The sequence below is a fragment of the Heptranchias perlo genome, chromosome 15, assembly GCF_035084215.1.
Source record: "Heptranchias perlo isolate sHepPer1 chromosome 15, sHepPer1.hap1, whole genome shotgun sequence".
Classification (NCBI taxonomy): Eukaryota; Metazoa; Chordata; class Chondrichthyes; order Hexanchiformes; family Hexanchidae; genus Heptranchias; species Heptranchias perlo.
In genome coordinates this window covers 33,986,228-34,007,357 of record NC_090339.1, presented here as the reverse complement: position 1 = coordinate 34,007,357, position 21,130 = coordinate 33,986,228, and the positions used below count along the sequence as shown (strand labels likewise).

General features: G+C 43.8%; 1 protein-coding gene across 1 annotated transcript in view; it reads right to left on the bottom strand.

The window, feature by feature from the left end:
• frmpd3 (FERM and PDZ domain containing 3) overlaps positions 1-21,130 on the bottom strand; it is a 98,203-nt gene that overhangs the window by 19,448 nt on the left and 57,625 nt on the right. Inside the window, exons 8-11 of the mRNA XM_067996727.1 lie at positions 15,215-15,351; positions 9,569-9,695; positions 7,403-7,492; positions 4,897-5,076 (exon numbers count right to left, since the gene is read on the bottom strand). Of these exons, the coding sequence (XP_067852828.1) occupies positions 4,897-5,076; positions 7,403-7,492; positions 9,569-9,695; positions 15,215-15,351 (534 nt within the window). The remainder of the gene's footprint in view (positions 1-4,896; positions 5,077-7,402; positions 7,493-9,568; positions 9,696-15,214; positions 15,352-21,130) is intronic.

Below are 21,130 nucleotides of genomic sequence, written 5' to 3'. Positions count from 1 at the left end.
CTTGACATTGCACAGAAGCTCTGAAGAAGTGGTTTCCTCCCAGTTGCTCTTGCTGTTGGCTCAGCAATATGTCAAAAGCCAGCATTCAGCACAATCCAATCCCCCCACCCCCAACCAACACACATTAACCTTTGCTGAAGTTGCCCTGAAGGGCTATAACAGCACAATAACTCAAAACTGTAATAATGCTATAGATAGCAACAAGGAAGCTATGTAGCATTGCCCAAAAAAATCCATTACTGGATCATTACAGAAAATAGAATTTATAAGCATAATAGATGCTGTAGAAAAGATGGAACATAAAATTGCTATAAATGTATTCTTCTTATGGCCCGAATTTTATTTAATAGACATTTTGTTACAAATGCATTTTACTCTAATTTATATATATGCTGATGCTTCTGAAAATCTATCAAGTGCCGTAAATTGCCACCTTTTTCCAAGTCTAAAACCAGACAGACAGCAGGATAAAGGCAAGTTAGGAGTGGAGACGCGATTGAATTCTGGTTTTGCTTTACTGATGATCAGAATTAATTGAGAACCTTATGAAATAATGTCTCCACATCATAAAAAACAGAAAAAAGTGGGATAAAGTCTAACACCAACTATCAGGACTGATCTGTCAAAAGAATTTAATGTGCTATAGTTAAATGTAGAAAGAAGTGTTTAATAAATGTGTGAAAATTGCTCCATAGCACAGTGTTGCATATGCTTATTGAATAAATTATTTTTGAAGTGCAGTCACTGCTTTGTACACAAATACAGAACAGAACAACAAAAATAATAACAAAATGCATTTGTGTAGCACTTTTAACGTAGAAGAACGTCTCAAGGCACTTCACAGAAGCGTAATCAGTCAAAAATTGACGAGACAAAGAAGGAGATATTAGGAGGGATGACTGAAAGGTTGGTCAAAGAGGTGAGTTTTAAGGAAGGTCTTAAGGGAGGAGAGGGAGGAGAAGAGGCAGAGAGGTTTAGGGGGGTAATTCCAGAGCTTAGGGGCTGCTTGTAGCCTAACTTGCACAAGTAACATTCGCGCCAGACAAGTGCCAGGCAACGACCATCTCCAACAAGAGAGAGTCTAACCACCTCCCCTTGACATTCAACGGCATTACCATCGCCGAATCCCCCACCATCAACATCCTGGGGGTCACCCTTGACCAGAAACTTAACTGGACCAGCCATATAAATACTGTGGCTACAAGAGCAGGTCAGAGACTGGGTATTCTGCAGCGAATGACTCACCTCCTGACTCCCCAAAGCCTTTCCACCATCTACAAGGCACAAGTCAGGAGTGTGATGGAATACTCTCCACTTGCCTGGATGAGTGCAGCTCCAACAACACTCAAGAAGCTCGACACCATCCAGGACAAAGCAGCCCGCTTGATTGGCACCCCATCCACCACCCTAAACATTCACTCCCTTCACCACCGGCGCACCATGGCTGCAGTGTGTACCATCCACAGGATGCACTGCAGCAACTCGCCAAGGCTTCTTCTACAGCACCTCCCAAACTCGCGACCTCTACCACCTAGAAGGACAAGAGCAGCAGGTACATGGGAACAACACCCCCTGCACGTTCCCCTCCAAGTCACACACCATCCCGACTTGGAAATATATCGCCGTTCCTTCATTGTCACTGGGTCAAAATCCTGGAACTCCCTTCCTAACAGCACTGTGGGAGAACCTTCACCACACGGACTGCAGCGGTTCAAGAAGGCGGCTCATCACCACCTTCTCAAGGGCAATTAGGGATGGGCAATAAATGCCGGCCTCGCCAGTGACGCCCACATCCCATGAACGAATATATAAAAAAAGTCCCGTTCGCCCATCACCCCTGTGCCCGCTGACCTACACAGGCTACTGGTCCGGCAATGGCTTGATTTTAAAATTCTATCCTTGTTTTCAAATCCCTCCATGGCCTCACCCCTTCCTATCTCTGTAATCTCCTCTGGCCCTACAACCCTCTGAGATCTCTGTGCTCCTCCAATTCTGGCGTCTTGCGCGCATCCCCAATTTTAATCACTCCACCATTGGTGGCCGTGCCTTCTCCTGCCTAAGTCCTAAGCTCTGGAATTCCCTCCCTTAACCTCTCTGCCTCTTTACCTCTTTTAAGACGCTCCTTAAAACCTACCTCTTTGGCCAAGCTTTTGGTCAGCTGTCCTAATATCTCCTTATGTGGTTCAGTGTCAAATTTTGTTTGATAACACTCCTGTGAAGCGCCTTGGGATATTTTACTACGTTAAAGACAACATATAAATGCAAGTTGATGTTGTTGTAGACACTTGAAGGCACAGCTGCCAATGGGAGTAGGAGCGAACGGATTTCAAGATGCACAAGAAGCCAGAGTTGGATGAACGCAGAGTTTTCAGAGGGTTATGGGGATGGACAAATTACAGAGCTAGGAAGGGGCAAGGCCATGGAAGCACTGAAATACGAGGCTGAGAATTTATATATGAGGCATTGGAGTACCAGGAGTAGGTTTGTAAGCACAGGGGTAATTGGTGACTAGGACTTGGTGCGGGATAGGATGCCAGTAGCAGAGTTTTGGATGAGCTGAAATTTATAGGGGGTGGAGAATGGGAGGCTGGCCAGGAGAACATTGCAATAGTTGAATTTGGAGGTGACAAGGGCATGGATGAGGGTTTGGGCAACAGAATTGATGAGGTAGGAGTGGAGATGGGCAATGTTACAGAGGTGGAAGTAGGCAGTCTTTGTGATGGAGAGGATTATGGGGTTGGAATCTCAGCTCTGGGTCAAATGGGACACGTAATTGAGCTCTGACTAAATAAAAACTATGGGTATCCTGCCAGCCATCCCTTTCTATCTGCTGGTTCTGGAGGAGGTGGGGCAGGATCAGAGGAGGCATATAGCTTGGCCTAGGTTCCAAGATGATTACAACCTGATGTGCTTTACACAATCTCAACCTTCAAAGGACCATTGCCATGGAACGAGTAGAGAAACTGCCTCAACCAGAGGCAATTGTAAACAATTTTAAAACACCAAGTTATAGTCCAACAATTTTATTTTAAAATTCACAAGCTTTCGGAGGCTTCCTCCTTCCTCAGGTGAATGTCAAGAAATGAAGGCGAGTAGTGGAGGTGTGGGGATGGCCATAGCGAGGTGTTCGTCGTCATTGATGACATGTTGACATGACATTGATGCCATCCCCACACCTCCACGACTCGCCTTCAAACAGCCACCCAACCTCAAACAGACCATCGTTCGCAGCAAATTACCCAGCTTTCAGGAGAACAGCGTCCACAACACCACACAACCCTGCCACGGTAACCTCTGCAAGACATGCCAGATCATCGACACAGATACCACCATCACACGAGAGGACACCACCCACCAGGTGCATGGTTCATACTCCTGTGACTCGGCCAACGTTGTCTACCTCATACGTTGCAGGAAAGGATGCCCCAAAGCATGGTACATTGGCGAGACCATGCAGACGCTGCGACAACGGATGAACGGACACCGCGCAACAATCGCCAGACAGGAGGGTTCCCTCCCAGTCGGGGAACACTTCAGCAGTCAAGGACATTCAGCCACCGACCTTCGGGTAAGCGTACTCCAAGGCGGCCTTCGAGACACACGACAACGCAAAATCGTCGAGCAGAAATTGATAGCCAAATTCCGCACCCATGAGGACGGCTTCAACCGGGATCTTGGGTTCATGTCACGCTACACGTAACCCCACCAGCGAACAAAAGTTAACTGTTTTTAATATAACGGGTCAATTGCTCTCTTTTCCTTCCGGATGTTTCTATGTTTCTGCCTCTCTCTCTCTGTTTTTTTTTGTTCTGGCCGTTTGTATATTCGGTGGCCCTGTAGGTAACACCTATCTGTCTGAACACTTTGGTTGCCTTGGCAACGGGCAGTTGAAAAGACTTTCTGTAATTACCAGGTATTGTTCTGTGATTTATAAATGCGAGAGGTTCGAGGATTTCTTGACATTCACCTGAGGAAGGAGGAAGCCTCCGAAAGCTTGTGAATTTTAAAATAAAATTGTTGGACTATAACTTGGTGTTGTAAAATTGTTTACAATTGTCAACCCCAGTCCATCACCGGCATCTCCACATCATGTCAACCAGAGGCAGAAGACCATCAGCCACCTTTTGTGAGTCTGTGATCTTGCAGTATGCAGATACCTTGTGCTGGCTGCATGATTGTTGTTTTTCTCCTTGCTACATTTCATGAGTCACAGGAAAACACATTGGCACGGCAGCAATACAGAGTGCTAAAACATGGACATGCCTGTTATTTAGAAAGTTTATGAACAGATGCTAGAGTTCTGTGCATTCTCCCTCTGTGATGCTCCACCAAACTTACAGCGAAGTGTTGTTAAGATGCATTGTAAGGCAACATTGTAAAATTAAGCATTGTAAAACAACATTTAAAGTTAAGCAAAGTGTAAATAGTACTTAACTTGGCAACCTTCCTGAGCCAAGCAAATTTCTTTCTCATCTACTCCTAGGATCTGGTAATAGGTGAGACAGCATTCACTTTTTCTGGCACCTCTATCAAGGTTGCTTTAGTGCTGCTCTTCAGAGGGGGATGTCCTCTGCTCCGAAAAGGACTTCCCACTTACACCTTCTACAGGAGGACCTTCAAATCTGCATCCGGAATGGTGCCATTTGTCACACTGGTCTTGTTGCCTGTATTTTACCCTTCAGCCTTTAAGATGATGAGCAGCCCTTTACGAGTTGCATCATGCTCTTAGCGCTGGGAGTACTATGGTATTATGCAAAAAAGATGATCTTATATTATAGTGTGAGGTCAACTCACAGCAGTATAGATGCACATAGTGTATTGGCCCCATTATTTATAAATAAATTCTACATCCTGATTGTGATGTTAATGTTAAAAATGTTATATGCAATCTCATACCTTAGCTTCTGATATGATTAGCTCAACCCGAGCTACATTCTCCTTCTCTCTGAATAACTGGATTCGATTCACGCGGCCAAACTCTGCCAGGATCGTGGTGAGATTTGTTTTCAGGTCTATAACGTGGCTGATGCCGTGTTGTGGCCCAACTAGCAGTGTCATTTCTGACTGCTTTGCATCCTGGTTTCAGAAAAATGGAAAGGCAGCAATTTACACATTTCACCTGGATGATGTAATGCTCCTCACAGTTCAAGTTACTGTTTAATGCAAAAAGCTTTCAATAAAACAATCTCCTGAGAAAACTTTTTGTTTTAATGTTTGAAGACATTAGCCCGGAAATTTCTGTTGTTGATATGAGCAGATGAAAACTTAAAGATTAGCATGAAATTTCTCTGTTTGCTATGCTTTCAAAAGGCGTTTGATAAAGTGCCACATGGTAGGCTTATTATCAAGATTGCGGCCCATGGAATAAAGGGGGCAGTAGCAACATGGGTACAGAATTGGCTAAGGGACAGGAAACAGAGGGTAGTGGTGAATGGTTGTTTTTTGGACTGGAGGGAGGTGTGTAGTGGTGTTGCCCAAGGGTCGGTGCTGGGACCACTGCTTTTCTTGATATATATTAATGACTTGGTCTTGGGTGTAAAGGGCACAATTTCCAAATTTGCAGATGACACAAAACTTGGAAGGGTAGTAAACAGTGAGGAGGATAGTGATAGTCTTTAAGAGGATATAGACAGGCTGGTGGCATGGGCGGACACGTGGCAGATGAAATTTACAACTGGAGTATTGTGTCCAGTTCTGGGCACCGCACTTTAGGAAAGATATGAAGGCCCGAGAGAGGGTGTGGAAGAGATTTACTAGAATGATTCCAGGGATGAGGACTTTAGTTAAGTGGATAGACTGGAGAAGCTGGGGTTGTTCTCCTTGGAACAGAGAAGGTTGCGAGGAGATTTGATAGAGGTATTCAAAATCACGAAGGGTCTAGGCAGAGTAGATAGAGAGAAACTGTTCCCATTGGCAGAAGGGTCAAGAACTAGGGGACATAGATTTAAGGTGATTGGCAAAAGAACCAAAGGTGACATGAGGAAAAACGTTTTTTACACAGCGAGTGGTTAGAATCTGGAATGCACTGCCCGAGGTGGTGGTGAAGGCACATTCAATCACGGCCTTCAAAATGGAACCGGATAAGTACTTGAAAGGAAAAAATTGCAGGGCTACGGGGATAGGGTGGGTGAGTGGGACTAGCTGGAATGCTCTTGCATAGAGCCGGCATGGACTCAATGGGCTGTATGGCCTCCTTCCGTGCTGTAACCTTTCTATGATTCTATGATAACTTAATCATTAACTCATTTATTTTAAATGTTTATATTGCCCCTCCTTATTCTTTCTCCCAAAATGCATCACTTCACACTCCTCTGAGTTAAATTTCATCTGCCATATGTCTGCCCATTTCACCAGTCTGTCAATGTCCTCCTGAAGTCTATTACTATCCTCCTCACAGTTTACTACATTTCCAAGTTTTGTGTCATCTGCAAACTTTGAAATTGCACACCCTATCCCAAGTCCAGATCATTAATATATATCAAAAAGAGCAGCAGTCCAAATACTGACCCCTGGGGTTCACCACTATACGCTTCCCTACAGTCTGAAAAACATCTGTTAACCACTACTCTCTGCTTTCTGTCTCTTAGCTAATTTCATATCCATGCTGCCATTGTCCCTTTAATCCCATGGGCTTCAATTTTGCTCACAAACCTATCTTGTGGCACTTTAACAAACGCCTTTTGAAAGTCCAGATACACAACATCAATTGCACTACCTTTTTTTTTTATTTGTTCATGGGATGTGGGCATCGCTGGCGAGGCCGGCATTTATTGCCCATCCCTAATTCATCAATCCTCTCCGTTATTTCATCGAAGAACTCAAATCAAGTTTATCAGACACAACTTGCCTTTAACAAATCCCAGTTGACTGCCATTAAATAACCCATGTTTTTCCAAGTGAAAATTAATTTCGTCCCAGATTATGGTCTCTGGAAGTTTCCCCACTGCCAACATTAGGCTGACTGGCCTGTAGTTACTGGGGTTACCTCTCTGTGGTATAGTTGCACCATTATTCATGTGCGGGCCCATATAGTAAGTAGTAATAGGTTATTGTACAATGGAGGCATCACCAATGAACCTGTTCCTATTTTCACCCAATGGCCATAGATGCTCACATTCAGCAGGGGCCTCTGGCCTGTCATCAGAAGCAGGATTTTGATTTACCTAATCTAGTAACACTGAGGCTAATTTAAACACCTCAATAATAGCTTCAACTGAGATCTGCTAACTCAGCACAAACTTTGATCAAGCCAGGGGATCTTCTTGGTCTGTATGACCCAACTACTACTAAACTGCTTCAACCAGCTGAGCTATCAGGAGAACTGGGTTGGAGTATGCTTCTAGTCTGTATTACTTGCTATTGGGAGATAACAAGTCAAAAGATGGTTTATTGGTAACATTACCAGCACAACGGAGTTAAAAAGTCCTCCTGGATACAATGGGAGCTCGTTCAGAGTCCGCAGGTACTGTAGTTTGGCTTGAATTGCAGAGATCTGTATGAAACATATAATGTGTCACTGCGGCGATCAGTAAATTATCACCTGCATCAGAAAATGAATGAGGTCTAAAGAAATCCCTGCTAAACAAATAAGCCATTAGCAGAGTTATTTGTGATTGAATCAGAATTTGTATCAACTATAAAAACAATTAGCAATTTTCAAAAACTCTAAACTTCATGTCAGTCATTCTGCAAATTAATGTAAATTAAGCACAAATCAATTTAAAACTTACTTCACAAAGAATATTCTGGAAAAGTGTTTGCAAAAGATTATTCTTCCGGCATGCAACACTATCTTTAAATGAAATTAGATAGTAGGGGTTTGTGTGGAGGCCTCTTTTTGACAATTCCAAAACTGAACACAGGATGGGATAGGGGCGGTAAAACGGATGGTTCATGACTTTAGTTCTAAGTACAGCTTTTATGATTGGATTGCCCGATTTACAGATCTGTTACACTGAATCTCTGCCCGCTTTGCAGTGTGTGTGAATTTCCAGGAGACAAAAACAGAGGCAGGAAGCTCCCACCTGAAACAAGCGGGAGCTTTGTTGCAATAATAAAGCTAGAGGTGTGTCATCATTTCTCCTGAATGTTATTTCCTGGTGTTTATGCATGCTGGATGCCGAGTCACCTTCACACCATATAAGCAAGAAAGAACTTGCATTTATATAAATGAATTGCATCAATTGATGAATGATAAAGTTCAGGTGCATGAGCAATTGGGAACGCTCTGGCTCCTGTTTATAAGGGAGTAGGCTTGGGGTGAGATTGTGGGGTTTTGTGTGAGGGATGTATTGGGTGTAATGTGAACCCCAGCAAATAAAAGTATTTAGTCCTTCACTGTCTGGCTATCACATTTTGAACACAGATCAGCCATAATCTAATTGAATGGTGGAACAGGCTCAAGGGGGTGAATGACCTACTCCTGTTCCTATGTTCCTAAACAGCATGCACATATTCAACTACTTCTTTACTTACATGACTAGATGGCATATAAAAAAATCAGAACAAACTTGAACTGGAAGAGGGCTCAAAAATTGGGGAAGAGGCCACAAAAAAGTACAAAGTTTTATATTTTTCTGGGGCCAGGAGGACCCTCTGGATCCCACAAAAATAATCTGGCTGCTGCTGCCCAGACTTCCTGATTGTGACCACTCCCCTGAGGACTCAACTTGCTGCCAGCCGGGCTGCTTCGGAGCTGCCCGATATTGAACCAGTTTGGCGCCTGCAGCTAGCTGGTTCTATGTAAATGAGGCATATACCTCAAAATGGCCCAGGCCTCTTTGCTGCTGGAACGACTGCCCAAAAGTAAAAACCTACCCCTTCTGCATGTGGAGCACTGAATAATGATGCAAATGAGCTGACCCAGGAAATTTGAATGCTATTATACATTACCAGTCAGGTGGGTCTAGTACAGTCCTTAACCTTTTAGACATGGCTTGCACCAGTAGAGGCAAATAGGCACTTTAAAAAGAACCTCACTTTAAGGAGTTAGAAGAAAATGTCCTCCAAAAAACATACAGGGGCAATTTAAAAGCTCTATTGCTCATAAAGCCTCTCTTGCTCCCATTCAAATGGGACACAAGAAAAAAAAGAGCAAACCTGGCACAAATACTGTTAAATTGTGCTAGTTGTTCATTTAAATATTTTTGTATCAAATCTGGGGTCTTAATGAGTCCAAGTATTTCAGCTCACTAGATGCAGAAGACTCTGAATTGCAACCCAGAGAGAAATTGTTGCATAGTCTGCTCTCCCGATTCAGCATTTCCCCTATGCCAACTGTGCATGTGCTCTCCTGTCGCATGGGACCCCTGAATCGTGCCGTTAATTTTTACTTTAGTAATGATTACAAATATCCAGTAATTGTTGCATAGTCTGCTCTCCCGATTCAGCATTTCCCCTATGCCAACTGTGCATGTGCTCTCCTGTCGCATGGGACCCCTGAATCGTGCCGTTAATTTTTACTTTAGTAATGATTACAAATATCCAGTAAAGCTAAAATAAAGTGTTGCCTTGCTTTGAGTACCCTTTTTACAGTCCCTGAGAAGGTCTGAACTTTTCTTTGTTTTACCTTTTTGCCTGAAGGACCTGGGGCTTGAGTTGCTTTGAGATGATGTGAGAGGATTTTCCGTGTGTGTTTTTCCTTCATGCACAGCAGAAGAGATGACGGCAGGAACATCTCTAGACCCCATTCCTTCCTAGAAGATTCAACAGAGAAACAAACTGAAGTAATCTATTCTTCATAGGTGAAATAAAAAAGAAATGGGATCTGAGAAGCTGTGCAAGCAACAATATTCTGACAGGGCCATCAACGGAGTCAGCACAACAAGGATACAGGTTTTGGTACATCAAGGCCTGGTGCCTTGACACTCTTCTGTTCCTGGATCTTGGACATTGTAGTCTTCGACCCTCTCAACACAATTTGACTAATTGTGAGGGTGTATTTGGGAAGTTATAAAAGATACAGAGGCAATTTAAAAGCTCTTTTGCTCATGTAGCCTTCTTTGCTCCCAGTGCAATGGACATAGGGCTTGCAAACCAGGGATGTTTTCAGCACATCTGGGGCACTATCTGGGTGGGAGTTGGTGGATTTTAGGCAGAATTCAAAATTGCCCACTCCCTGCCCTTCTTGCTGCCCATCAGAATTTCTGGCCCATGTTGGGGCGGGTGTATAATATCCCCACCCACAAATGTGAGAACGAGTGCCTATGTAGGATGCAATTACAGCACTAGCACTATTAGCAACATTGGTTGCAAGGGATGCCTTTGTATTCCCATTGTCCAGCAGTGCTAAGGGCAGCGGAAGCATTCAAAAATTAAAAGGCCAGGATTTCCCTATAGCAATCGATCGCTCAGCAAAAGAAACACCAATTTTTAAAATATCTTTGGCCTATCACCATAACACTGTGGCAGGACTGCTGCAAGTTTCCTCCCTATATCTTGAGCCAGTGCTCCAGTTATGCTGGTAATGGTACAGGCACTTGCCTTATCTATGCAAATAATCCAGCCCAGATGAGATCAGGGGGTGCACATTGTGGGCATTCTCTCCCATTCCAGATCGAACCTAAAATGTCTTCAATGGAATTTTGCCCCATGATATTTAAATTGTAATTAAAATTGTGCAAGCTCTATTAGATTACTGTTTATTGTATCAATGTACTTTCAAGTGGTTTGAGTCTGATCTTTAGGTGATGACACAGGACATATTGCATTGCCTGATGAAATTCTTTGCAGTTTGGCAGTTCAATGTTGTTAACCAAGTTAAAATTGAACTGGTTGACTTATTGGCCCGTTCCCGCTCTGCTGCTATTTTAACTCGGGCCCTTTGCTGGGTGGTCCAGGTGCCCGCATGAATAATTCATCTATGCGAATTGGGGTCCTGTGACATACACAGGACCCCGATGCAGTTTTGAGGGCCTACTTGGCGGAGTGTACACTGAGGAGGCTCTGCTCAGTTTAACCTGGCAGTCAAGAGGAAGAGGCCCCAAGAAAGTCAGTCAAAAGTTATTTTTGTGAGGCTAGCGAGAGCAGGAGAATAGGAATAGGTATGTTATTTAGTTCAAAGTACTGAAAGCTACTATCAGAGAGGCCAAAAGGTCAGAGGAAAAGAAGGTTGTGGATAATTGCGGTAATAATAGTAAAATCTTTTTTAGTTAAGATAGGAGTCAGAGGGCAATAAATGATTTCATAGAGCTGTTAAAGGATTCCTCAGAGCAGTTTCACATGGACTCCCAGGGTATTGCAGAGGTTTTAAATGGCTATTTTGCATCAGTCATTACTCCCATAGACTATACCTAGTTACCATTAATGGAATGTGTAGTCAACACTAAAGTTAGGCCCTTTGCATATTCAAATAAGGGGATTTACGCCTGTTTAAGGTATCCACCAGGAGATTGGTTTGCCCTGAGGCAAACCTTGAGACCGCCTGCTACATATAAGGTAAGTCTTTGAAACTTACTTAGTTGAATGCGGAGCCCGGAGGAGCAGGGGTGCTCCACCTGACGCCACATTTAAAGAAAACTCATCACCATACCCGACCCCCTCCTTAATTGCCGCCACTCTTGGCCCCCAGCCTCCTTTCCTCCCCTTGGTTGATTCAGACCCCTGGCCTCCGATCCTGACCCATGGCCTCTGATTCCAACCCCCAGCCTCCCATCCCGACCTCCGGCCTCCCATTCCGACCTCCGGCCTCCCATCCCGATCTCCGGCCTCCCATCCCGACCCCGGCCTCCCATCTGAGCCGCGGCCTCTGATCCCGACCCCCGGCCTCCCATCCCAAGCCTCGGCCTCCCATCCCAAGCCCCGGCCTCTGATCCTGACTGCTGGCCTCTGATCCCAACCCCCGGTCTCCCATCCTCCCCCTCGGCCTCCGATCCTCCCCTCCCAGCTTCACTTACATGAGCGCCCGATCTTGGTTTCTCCTTTGCCGGCTGGCAGTTCGCGCCACGCCGGCTGCAAAGCGCCGAGGCCCAATATCGGGACTCACCATTCAGGCACAGGGCATGGGCATCCCTGAATTTCTAGCCCTTTGTTTGATGAAGAATTTCTGACATTAGCCCTAAAATTACCTTTTACTAATTTGAACCTGTGCCTCCAAGTTCTACTCATGTGGTTTTATTTAAAGTATTATTCCGGTTTAGCTTTTTCTATACCATTAACAATCTTATATATCTCTGTAGGATCACCTCTCAGACACACCTCCTTTCCAGGCTGAAAAGCCTAAGTTTCTCCAGTTTTTCTTCATAACTCAGACCCCTGACACAAGGGATTAGCTTTATGATTCCGTTCTGCACTGCCTCCAGCACTTGAATGTCTCTCTTATTTCTAGATGACCAGGACTGGATGAGGTATTCAAGGTGTGGACTGATCAGAGTACCATATGGTGTGTTGATTACCTCCTCTGACTTAAATTCTACTGTAGTTCAACATCCTATTGGTTTTGTTGATTGCTGCTCTGCATTGGATGGACGGGCTGAGCCTCAAATCTATGAAGACTCCTAGCTCTCTTTCAGCTTCCTTCTTAGCTATTTCAACACCATTCATGAAGTATGTATGTCAACTGTTTTTTCTTCCTATGTGTAAAACTCTACACTTGTCTGTGTTAAATTTCATTTGCCATTTTTCCTCCCACTTACATATTTTTTCCAACTCATTCTGTAATTTCTGAACTGCTTCTTCTGATTCCACTGCCTCTCCTAGTTACCACTTTGCAGAGTTTCTGTATCCAGGTCATTTATGTAAATTGGAAACAATTGTAGTCTCAGCACCAAGACCTGAGACACACCATTCAGTACTTTGCCCAATCCTACATAGCTCCTCTAGCGAGTACTCATTGTTTCCTACCCTTCAGCCAGTTTCTTGTCCATTCCCAGGAATCCCCACAGCTTTGAGTTTAATTAATAGCCTTTTGTGTGGAATTTTATTAAAAGCCTACCAGAAGTCGATGGGCCGAAGGGCCTCTATCCGTGCTGTATAACTCTAAGTCAAGGTAAGCCCAATGACATCATGTCATTGGGTTTACTGCAGTTCACATGGTTGTCATCTCCTCAAAGTCATTGAGGCAGTTGGTCAGGTAGGACCTCCCTTTCTGAATCCATACTGACTGCTGTTAACTAGGTTATTGCTGTACATATAATCCTTAAGTTTACTTCTAATAATCAATTCCATTTAGGGTCACATTTGCTTAATTTGAACTTGTTGGTTTTGGGAATGATTTTATCAAGCATGTTCAAAATTATACCTTTAAAGGTATTCCACTTTACCTCTCCAAAAGTGTTGTTGAATAACTCCCCCGATTTATTTGTTTTAGTTGTTCCCTTATTTCATGGAATTTATCCCTTTTACAGTACCTGGCTCCTGGTCTTAGATATTTCTGACTCCTAGATCACGTTGAACTTTATCATTCTGTGGTCGCTGTCCCTCAGGGCTGTTATGACTTCCATATTGTCTATATTTTCGAGGTCATTAATGAATTCAGAATCAAAATGAGCATTATCTTTTGTGTCTTCCTTGATGTATTGAGTTAAGATGCTGTTACGCACTGCATTTAGCAACTCTGTCCCTAAACCACTTCGGTTTTCCCAGTTTCTGTTAGGTTGGCTGAAATGGCCCATTAAAATACATTTCTAGTTCTGTAAAGAACCTTCCTATTTCTTTTCTCAAAATTGTGCTGATTTTCCTTAATTTCTTGTGGACAAATTGAGGGCTATTGTGGATATTTATTAGTGCTCTCTGTCACTAAATCTAATTGTTAAATTGATTTTAAATTTGCTTACACAATTGCTACAGTGACAGAGAGACACTCTTCTTCTTGTTATCTCCTACTGCTTGGCTCACACTGCTCTTCACATGGCACTGAGGAGGTGGAGGTGGAGGTGGGGTGGCACAGAAGGGGGAACCAAGTGTGTTGCTGAGAGGAAACCGGGAGTGGTTCTGCTTTTTGTTCACAGATTCAGACAAGAAGAACACTGCTCATCTACGTGGTTGGAATGCAGTTTATTTCCCCTCCCTCAATTCATGCTGGTGCTTTCCTCCCTCTCCTCCATCCATTCAAACCAGCATTGTTTTCCCTTTCCCTTCAGTTCATGCTGGCATCATTCTCCTAACCTTTCCTGCATTTCATGCTGGCATGTTTCTTTCCGCTTCCTCTTGGTTTACACTGGTGTTCTCTTTCCCCTTTGCCTCAGGGCCACTCCTGGCTTCTATCTGCTGCTACTTTGAGGAATTGAATGTTGTGTGTGTGAATCCCTGATTCACAAAAATACATAAGAAATCCTGCCCAGAGTGTGCCACCGTGTCCAATCACCTAAAGCAGCAACAGTTTGGAGCTGGGAGTGGTGCTGAGGTGCGGGGCCAAAAGCAGCTTTGAGTGGGGGGAGTTAGTAGTTGCACTCAGGGGTTTCTGGGAACAGGGCTGATTTTTGCTCCTGAACGCTGACAAATGAACAACATCCTCAAAATGTTGATTGCCCATGTGATCCATCTCCCTGGATGCTAATAATTCCTACAGGTCAGATTTACCATCATAGGTACAAGATTTCAGCTAAACTTCTCATTTCTTTGTCCATGGCTGCTTAGGACTGTTTGCCTTGACTAGAAATTCCATATATCAGCTTTTTCCAGCCACACACTATCTCACCTAGTTTCTTTCCAACACAGAAGATTCAGGCATGCTTTCTCTTGGGCTATTCATTCCCTTGCCATTTCCCTCAAGCTGTGGACTTTCACACCAGGCTCCACTCCCTCACCTGACTTCCTTCAGGTTGTTGGGACACCTTTAATCAGGTACCCTCAGACTGTGCTCTCCCTCATCTGGCTTCCTCTAGGTTCTGGGGATTCCTTCATCCAGACATAGTCTGACTGCAGGGCTCCTTTGCTTGGCTTATCTTGGAAAAGCGGGATCACTCTGAATACTAGCATATAAGCAATACTATATCTTCCATTTTCAGACTGCGTAGCTTTGAGGAGAAAGGCATAAATATATTGGGATTTAATGAGCCTATCTGCCTTTATTCCTGCTGAACATTTTGTTTTCTGGGAATTCTAGAAGATTTTATTGTAAAATATTAGACATCTTCACCATGATTAAAGCAAAAACTCATGAAAAAATTCAAACTTTGCACAATAAATTTAGCCTGTCTCATAGAATCCTCAGTTGCCCCATGCTCAGTGAATTATATTCTAGTGGTTATATTTTCCGGTCAAGTAGATCACTTACTCAACATTCCTGAGGGTGATTTTCTGATTGGTCCTTGCACTGGAGACCGCGATGTAGATGTGCAGCGCAGTCAGTTGCAGCATTACATCATCCGCTAGATCACCACTGAATCGTTCTTTCATCACGTCGCTGCAGCTCTACAGAAGCAAAGCAACGACTTTTGAAGTTATCAGTAAATATTAGGAACAGAGGAAAGCTCTGTTGATCCATACATTTTTTGTGCTCCCAATTTTTTTGTCTCCTCTCATGAAGACGTTGATATATGCTGGGTATGGTTGCCTTTTGGTACCTTGTGAGCATTTCTCATAAGTGAACCCAGACAGTGAGTGTTGTCAGGCTATTTGAGAAAGTGGGGTGGGGGGCATCTCAATCCCTTCCTCACTGGACGGACACACACATGCATTTCCTGGCAGGAGTCAATGGATAGCAATAAGAGCAGGAACTCTAGTTAATTTTCTGATCACTAACCTGGAGACGCTGAAGTGAACCATAGCAAAATATACCACTGCCCCAGCTGAAGTAACCTAACTCAGCACAGAACAGAGTTTGAACTTGGAACCTGGCTTGCAAGGCCTAGTAACACACGGAATGGTGCATTTTTCCACTCAACCATTGAAGAAGGATCACAGTGAGTTTTTTAATACCAATCATCCGATATCATCTCTATTGTCAGGTTGGGTCGACTATGTTCTCCTGTGTGAATATATCTGGTAGCCTAGATATGTGCTATATATCGCATGATTTCTCTGTTATCCTTAATTGCACTATGACTTTAAGGAAAATGTGAGTCAGAGGCCTTTATTATACTTGCTTAAAAACAATCATCCAATGACATTGTTCAGTAATATCTTGCACAGAGGATCTCCCAAGTGCTGAGCGGGTAAATGTTTTGTTTTGTGTAGTACTAAGTCATACAGATCAGGATGAGCCCAGGTTTGTTAACTCGTTTGTCCTAAGTTAGCAGTTAGAGAAGAAGAGTACAACTGGCCTTAGCGTCTTCATGATAGAAACAGGAAAACTCAGCCAAGATTTCCATTTATGGTTGTTATTCTTGTTGGGAGATTCATGTGTGCAGCTGACAAGTGAGAACAGGATTGTGTTTGGGTGTTTGCACATTTGTCAAATGGCCTACTAATACCCAGGCCTAGAAATTCAATCGCGCAGTGTCTGTTTTTTTGTGCACTAAATGGCCTACTAAGCCTCCAATATGGCAGGTAAGAAGTGCATTCTCATTACGAGGCGGAATCGCCGTATTGGTTCAGGCAAAAAAAAAGGCGTCCAAGGCCTGCGCCTGAAACAGGACCTGTTAGGCCCCCTCTTCAATATTGGGTTGCCGAGGCAGCCAACACCGGCTGCGTTCAGGAAAACATGGTCTACATGTGGCTTAACAGGCAGTCCTTAAAGGGACTGCTGCCGGCCGCCACCAAAAAGGTAAGATTTTAAAATATACTTACTTGAATGTTGAGTCGGGAGGAGCAGGAGCCCAGCCCCACATTAAAACCATGGGGGCTGTTGCCGGCCACCCCTTCCCCTCCATCACGACCTCGACATCCCCAATCACCGCTGCCACCCTCCCCGATCACCGCCGCCCCTCTCCCGATCCCCACTGATGCCCCTTTCCCGATCGCCCTCCTCCTCCTGGTCCCCTTTAATGACTTACCTGAGGGCCACCTGCCGGTGATGTTGTGGCCCAATCTTTGAGTCCTCTTCTCCAGTTGTTTGCAGCTCGCCAGGTTCGATGATAATGAGGCCCGACGCCCAATATTACGTGCGCCTTGAGCCTATCCATTCAGGAGCAGGGGTCAACCCCTGCGTGTCTGTTTTTGGGCACGCTTGAATTTCTAGGTCCCATTGTCTGGGGTCACACATGAAGTCTGCCACTTGTTGAAATGCCAACAGGATGCCAATATCTATGAAACTGTATTTCAGCATGAATCACTCCCTTATGAAAAGAAAAGGGGGGTGGGGGAATTGAAAAAAATTAGCAAAGTGCAGATCATGAATGTGTGTGTGCCTTTGCGCCTGAAAACCATTTTAGATAGGAAATAATCAAATACTGTGGGTTTCTACAGAGCAAATTGGGCAGTTATAGCATTGTATGCAGGGACAGCAGCAAGCTAACTGTTTATGCTCAACTACAAGTGGAAACATTATCCTAAAAACGTTATTTAAAGAATTTTAGTCCTATTTATTTTAAACGTGGTAATGCCTCCATTGAGATAGCAAACAATTTAAAATCAACATATTAAATGCTCATGTGCTAATATTGCACAGCATAATTTCAAGAGCATTTATACTGGAGAGATGTGCCTAAAAATGGATAAGGATTTTCATTTTCATCAGAGACATCGACTACCTCACTCAAAGATATTAACAGGTAACTAACCTCAAGAATTAAAAATGATATGCTGCAAATGTATACCGATCTCCTGGAAATATTTATTATTGTAAGAGATTGATTGTCCAAGCCTGCAAGAGATGCATCATGTTATTGATGTATTGGCCATGGCTGTATTACAAGATGGAATGTTGATTGATTGTGCCTGCTTGTAAACTATTGCTCTATGATTGATTAGTTTGGACAAGTACTTTCGGAGCAGCCTTTTGGGATGGCGTTGCCAAGTTAGGGAGGATGGGATACTGATCTGGTGAAAATATCAGTGTGCACATCTTTGTAGTGTTTTGCTGTAGGGAGTTTGGAAACATGTTGGATTGTACTACATCTATGTAGGCTGAGAAGGAAGTTAACTCACTGTGGGAGCTGAGTGTGGAAGTAAAATGCACTAGTCATTCACAAATTCAGAGTGTGCTACCAAGATATTTAAGTATTCTGAGTGCAGGAGCTCAGTCCAATGGAGCATGGACAGATAACTTTGTAAATGCAATTCTCATATAGTCTCAATGTGACTATCTACTTATAGCCACTGAAGTGTAATATCTTAAAGTGAAACCATCTGTTTGCTTTGTAAAGCTGCCTCTACAGTACCTGTGTTATCACACACAGACAAACTATCACTTCAACAAGAGAGAGTAAGCCACTTCTCCTACCTAATATTTAAGTAAATAAATGTGATCATACAGACCTGAAGGCCATATAAGTCAACCATCTTGGTTTCATGCTGACAGTCACTGTTTAGGGGCCTGGTCCACATGTCAGCATTTGCTAACAAAAGTAAGTACAGACCAGGCCCCCTCCTTTAACAGTACTGCTTCATGAATCCTGCTGCTAATGGGTATGATCCCAACCACTGCATACTGTGGGTGGGAATGTGGAATTCCCATTTACAGCATGCAGTGGCTGGAATCACTCAAAGTGGCAGCAGTACTCAGGTAGGAGTGGAGCTTTGGGGTGGGAAGGGGAGGGGGAAATGGATGGTAATGAAGTGGAGAGAGAATGGGAATGAATAGTAATGAAAGGGAGCAGAAAGGGGAGAAATAGCTGACATGAAGGGGAAAGGGTAGTGTCAGCATGAATTGAATGGGGAAAGAAAGAGCATGAATTTGGTGGTGGGTGGGGGGAGGATACTAGTTTGATCTGAGGGGGTTAGCAGAAAGAGAGCCAGCATAGCAGGTTAAGGAGAGGAACATTAAGCAGTTCACTGTATGAGTGCAGGCCTGGAACAAGGGAAGGCTATACTGAAGAGGTTTTGAATGATAAAAGCACTGTTGCAGATGGGGCAAATTATATCAAAAAGTTAAATGAGAAAGCTAGAAACATTCCAAAAAATTAGAGTCAGGTTTGAATGGTATGTATGTGAATACACAAGGCATTCAAAACAAAATTGAAGAGTGAGAAGCATTAAGAACTGTGGAGTATGATATAGTAGCTATAGCAGAGAAGTGGCTCAGATATCGATAAGACTGGGAACTTAATATTCCTGGTTATAACATTTTCAGGAGAGATTGAAGATGGGGGGGAGAAAGACGGGTGGGACGGAAGTATTAATAAAGGATCCTATCGCAGCGCTAGAATATAAGGATATTCTGGGGGTTGCGTAACATGGATTGAATTAAGGAATAGGAAGGGAAACACTGTCCTTGATTTTGAGCTCTTTTTGCTCTTTTCGGGACTGGCAGACCTACAGTGTTTTGCCAACATTTTCTGTTTTAATTTCAGATATGATCTACTGACTTTTAGCATGGATTTTCCTTCAAAAACCATCCACTTTCAGGCACTGTAGAGGCTGTCTGGCAAGTGAAATGAGGCCCTCAGCAAAAACTCTACCCCCAAAAATGGCCATCATGATTTCCCTCCTGAGACCTCGCTGTGTCCCTGATCTGCCTGCTGGAAGTGTGCCCAGGTGTATTTAATTGAAGCACGGGTGTGTGGCCAAGTCCCTCTCAAGATTTTTTTGCATTTACACCCACTTACCATCTCAGAAAATTATTGCCACTATGAAGGTGATGGTGCTGAGTCTGTCTGGTCGCCCCGCAAATGGGAAGAGCTTAGGAAGGTGAAAGGTCACTCAGGAGTGCAATTCTGCAGTTCTGTTTTGACTGGGAGTCACTTCCATTACTTTGAAGGTACTTTTTGCAATTTGCTGAGTATTTTCAGGGATCTCTGCATAGTGAAATAATGGATTTCCCTTTAAAGATTCTAAAGTTCCTTGGTTTTGAAGAGGACAAGGAAGCCTGGAGAATGTGGCAGCATGCACGCAGGCAACATCCAACCTACATGGTCTTTAGACCATGGAGGATCTATCTGGATTTTTCCTATAGGCAGTGTCTGAGAAAGCTCTGTTCCCCCCCACCCCACCCCACCTCACACTGTCACAGAGCTATGCAAATTGTTGGAACCTGACTTGCAGCCTCTTTCCACTGGGGTACTGCCTTGTCTGTGACCGTGAAGGTGACAACGGCACTTAACTTTTATGCATCGGATGATTTCAGGTGGTCTCTGGTGATACTAGTCACAGCCGTTAGTCAGCAATTCGTTGTAGTATTGTAGCATTTTAGCATTGATGTCCTGTTCAGGCACATCTCTGAATTCATGCAGTTTCACACAGACCCAGCAGAGCAGAGAGAGAGAGAGCCATCAACTTCTTCTGAATGGTTGTATTCCAACAAGTGTAGAGTGCCATTCATGCCGCTCATGAGGCTATAAAAGCCCCACTTCAAAGCCTCATCAACTTCATAACAGGGAGGGATTTCATTCCCTGAATGTCCAGATAGTGAGTGATGCTAGCCATCTCATTATGCATCTCAATACACATTACTCAAGAAGTAGCACAAATGAAATCCAGGTTACCTGCATTTCTCAACGACAGCAATGTAATTGAGAAATGCAGGATGGCTGATAGGAGATCTGGAGTACCTGTTGCAGCCTTGGTTCAGAATCCAAGTTCAGAGGCTGAAAAAAATGTTCAAAGCGTCCTTGGGCACTATGAGGATCATGTGGAACAGACCACCGGGATTCTCACGTTCCATTCTGGACAGGTCAAGGGGAGCCCTGCAGTATAGTACAGAAAGAGTTCCCAGAATTGTAGTGGCTTGCTACATCATCCATAATGTAGCCTTTACAAAGGGAATGGACTTTCCAAGCACAGAAGGTGAAGAGAGAGAGAGAGAATCCCCTGCTCACAACAAAGAATGCCAGGGGAGAGAAGAGGTGGGTCTGGATATCTGGCTGCCAGTGTTGCATGCCATCAGACAGGAGGCCATCTTTAAACATCTTCCACTAAAGAGATTGTCCTCCATCTGCATGACACAATAAAGCCCATTGTGATCCTTTGCCTTGCTCGCCTATAACCATTCAGCTAACCTGTAGTACCTCACTGGGAGAGGACAGTTAAAAACATTAATCACTAGATAGGGATAACAGGAAGCATCCCTGAAAAAATATACAAAAACACTGAATTGCCAGAAATGTTTACTGCTATCTTGTCCCTTCATTTTGCTGTACTGCTACTATTTCTT